Source organism: Oratosquilla oratoria, chromosome 25, assembly GCF_046742065.1.
Source record: "Oratosquilla oratoria isolate Oo_2021 chromosome 25, ASM4674206v1, whole genome shotgun sequence".
In the NCBI taxonomy this organism is placed as follows: Eukaryota; Metazoa; Arthropoda; class Malacostraca; order Stomatopoda; family Squillidae; genus Oratosquilla; species Oratosquilla oratoria.
The window spans coordinates 7089370-7091812 of NC_134801.1; the positions used below are offsets into that span (position 1 = coordinate 7089370).

The window sequence follows — 2443 nt, forward strand, 5'->3', positions numbered from 1 at the left end:
GAATCTAAAGTTACCTTAGGGAGCATTACTTGTTCATCTTTATAAGCCCCAGTAAGGATATTGCCTACTATTATATGCTTCTTTAAATTGGTTATCATAATTCTTGTGCCGTTACAAAGTTTTGGTGGACAAATGTTTCTCAAAACCATCACAACAGCCCCTATTTTCAATTTTAATTCGTGAAGAGGTATAGAAGGGCTATTGATCGAGTTGTATACTGAAGTTTGAATATCCATTTCATTATCTATGGATTTATCTTCACTCCGATAGACGAATTCTTCATTTTTTAGTCTCTTGAAAACAATATTGTTGACACAATCCACGTCATCGTTAGTTGGGGGTGATTATGACTCTCTTTTCAAAGTAAGAAACGTTCAAGAAGTTATCTTCCAAGTTAGAATACACTGTATTCACCAATTCTTCTCTACTATCAACTAAGACTCCAAAATTAAGAGGAAATTCATATTCGTCAGAAGGTGTCACACCTAACTTTAAAAGGTCTTCGGCGAAGCCACGATTTAGAACATCATTATTCTTCAATCTTACATTCTTAGTCAGTTCCAAGTGTGTTAAGGAGCTCCAGAAATAACTTGATCTTATGCAAGAATCTATTTCATCACCTCTCCCTCCTTCACGTACAACTGGAAGAATCTGACGAAAGTCTCCCGCACACACGAAAACTACGCCACCTATGAAAAGATCGTTACCCAGTACATCTCTCATGGTGATATCTAAGGCAGTTATGGCATTCTTATTAGCCATAACCGCTTCATCCCAAACGATTAAAGATGTCATTTCAAGTAATCTTGCATGTTCGCTGTTTCTCTTAACACTACATGCACGCACATCTTTATGATCCATTATAGGAATCTTGAACATATTGTGTGCTGTTCTTCCTCCGTGTAAAACAGTTGCAGCTATGCCAGAAGATGCGATCGCCAATTCAATTTTCTCCGTTGAACGTAAAGTGTCCAAAAGAGCGTTCAATAAGAATGATTTCCCGGTGCCTCCGGGAGCGTTGATGAAGAATCCATTGTTACTGTAGTTTTTGGAATTTTTTACTCGTTCCATGATAGTATCGTAACAGTGTCTCTGGTCTGTATTCATGGTTGTTAGTTTCTCCTTAACTTCTTCAGCTAGCCTGGTTTTATTATATGACTTTTCTCTGCGGATTATATTAGACGACTTCTTACCGTCTCTTGAAGGAGGTAGTCCATATTCTTCAATTTTGGCTCCGCCATTGTTATATACCTTTTCTTGTATATCGTCTAAAGCGTCACGGTATATTTCTTCGTTATATTCCGTTAAACCTCTAGCATATAGAAAATCGCTTGCAAACAGATCTTTCGTTTCTTCCCATATGCCTCGCTGATCTTCTAGGTCTGAGAACACCAACACACTCGCATACGTGCTTCTGAGTTGATCTCTGTCGTTAGTGTAGGAAATGATTTCCATGATGGTCTTTAGCCACGTTTCTTCATCGTTTAGCAGACCTAAGGCCTTAACAGCTTCCCTGTAAGAGTCGTATATGACACCTTCAACCGTCCTTAGACTCTCAAACGATACAGGACCTTTCTTATGTGTGAGAAGCATACGCATATAGAACAGTTCCACTGTCTTATTAGATACCGCTCTTATCCTACCGAGGGCAGTCGCCTTGTTCTTCCTCTCTATCCATCGCGAAGTAGTGTCACTGAATATGAATGGCTAGGTAGTTCATGATAATAAAGGCTTGCTGCAAACTTATTTTCCTTGCACAAATTTAAAAAAGTGGTAAGATGTGTGTCCTTTTCAATTTTCTTTTCTAACTCCGAAGTGGTTACATTTTCTCTAAAAAATACTTCATTTTCTCCTTCTAGATGTAAATCTAAAGCAACTACAGGAGGATAGCTCCTATGTATTGGGAACCTGAATATCCTCCATGTAGCTTCATTAGAATTGACATATCTCGAGTCCTGATAGTTCTTGATCTCATTAATAACTTCACCTTCACCCGTCTTCGAATACAATATTCTGTCACATCCTTTGTTCACGTACTTTGTTACGTATGCTATAGCCTTTATAGAGTTTGAACATTCCACGTTAATGTGAGCGTTATACTTTAGACAGCGGTAAGGATTATAGGGTACAACCCACGAATTATCAACAGTTATTTTCTTTCCTTTAATAAACTTCTTGAAGCTGTTACCTCCATCACCTATAGCCCTTCTCTTGTACATTGGATACCCATTATTGCCGTACAATAATGTGTCTCTACATGGTTTGGGGAAACCTTTTCCGCAACATTCTTTTCCTCCTATAGCTGAAGCCTGCTGACAACATAAATGAGATTCATCGAATCCCTTGCAAGGACCATGGATAAGGCACTTCGTCACAATATCAAACAATTCAGGTTCCTTATCTTTATCGGGTAGCTCTGCTGATATTATCTTGCTAACAAATT

General features: G+C 38.4%; 1 protein-coding gene across 1 annotated transcript; it reads right to left on the reverse strand.

Moving 5' to 3' along the window:
* Positions 1 to 330: 330 nt before the first annotated feature.
* On the reverse strand, positions 331 to 1599 carry LOC143039005 (uncharacterized). Its single transcript, XM_076208848.1, has one exon. It carries the CDS (start codon positions 1597 to 1599, stop codon positions 331 to 333), a length of 1269 nt encoding a protein of 422 aa, XP_076064963.1.
* Positions 1600 to 2443: the final 844 nt, after the last annotated feature.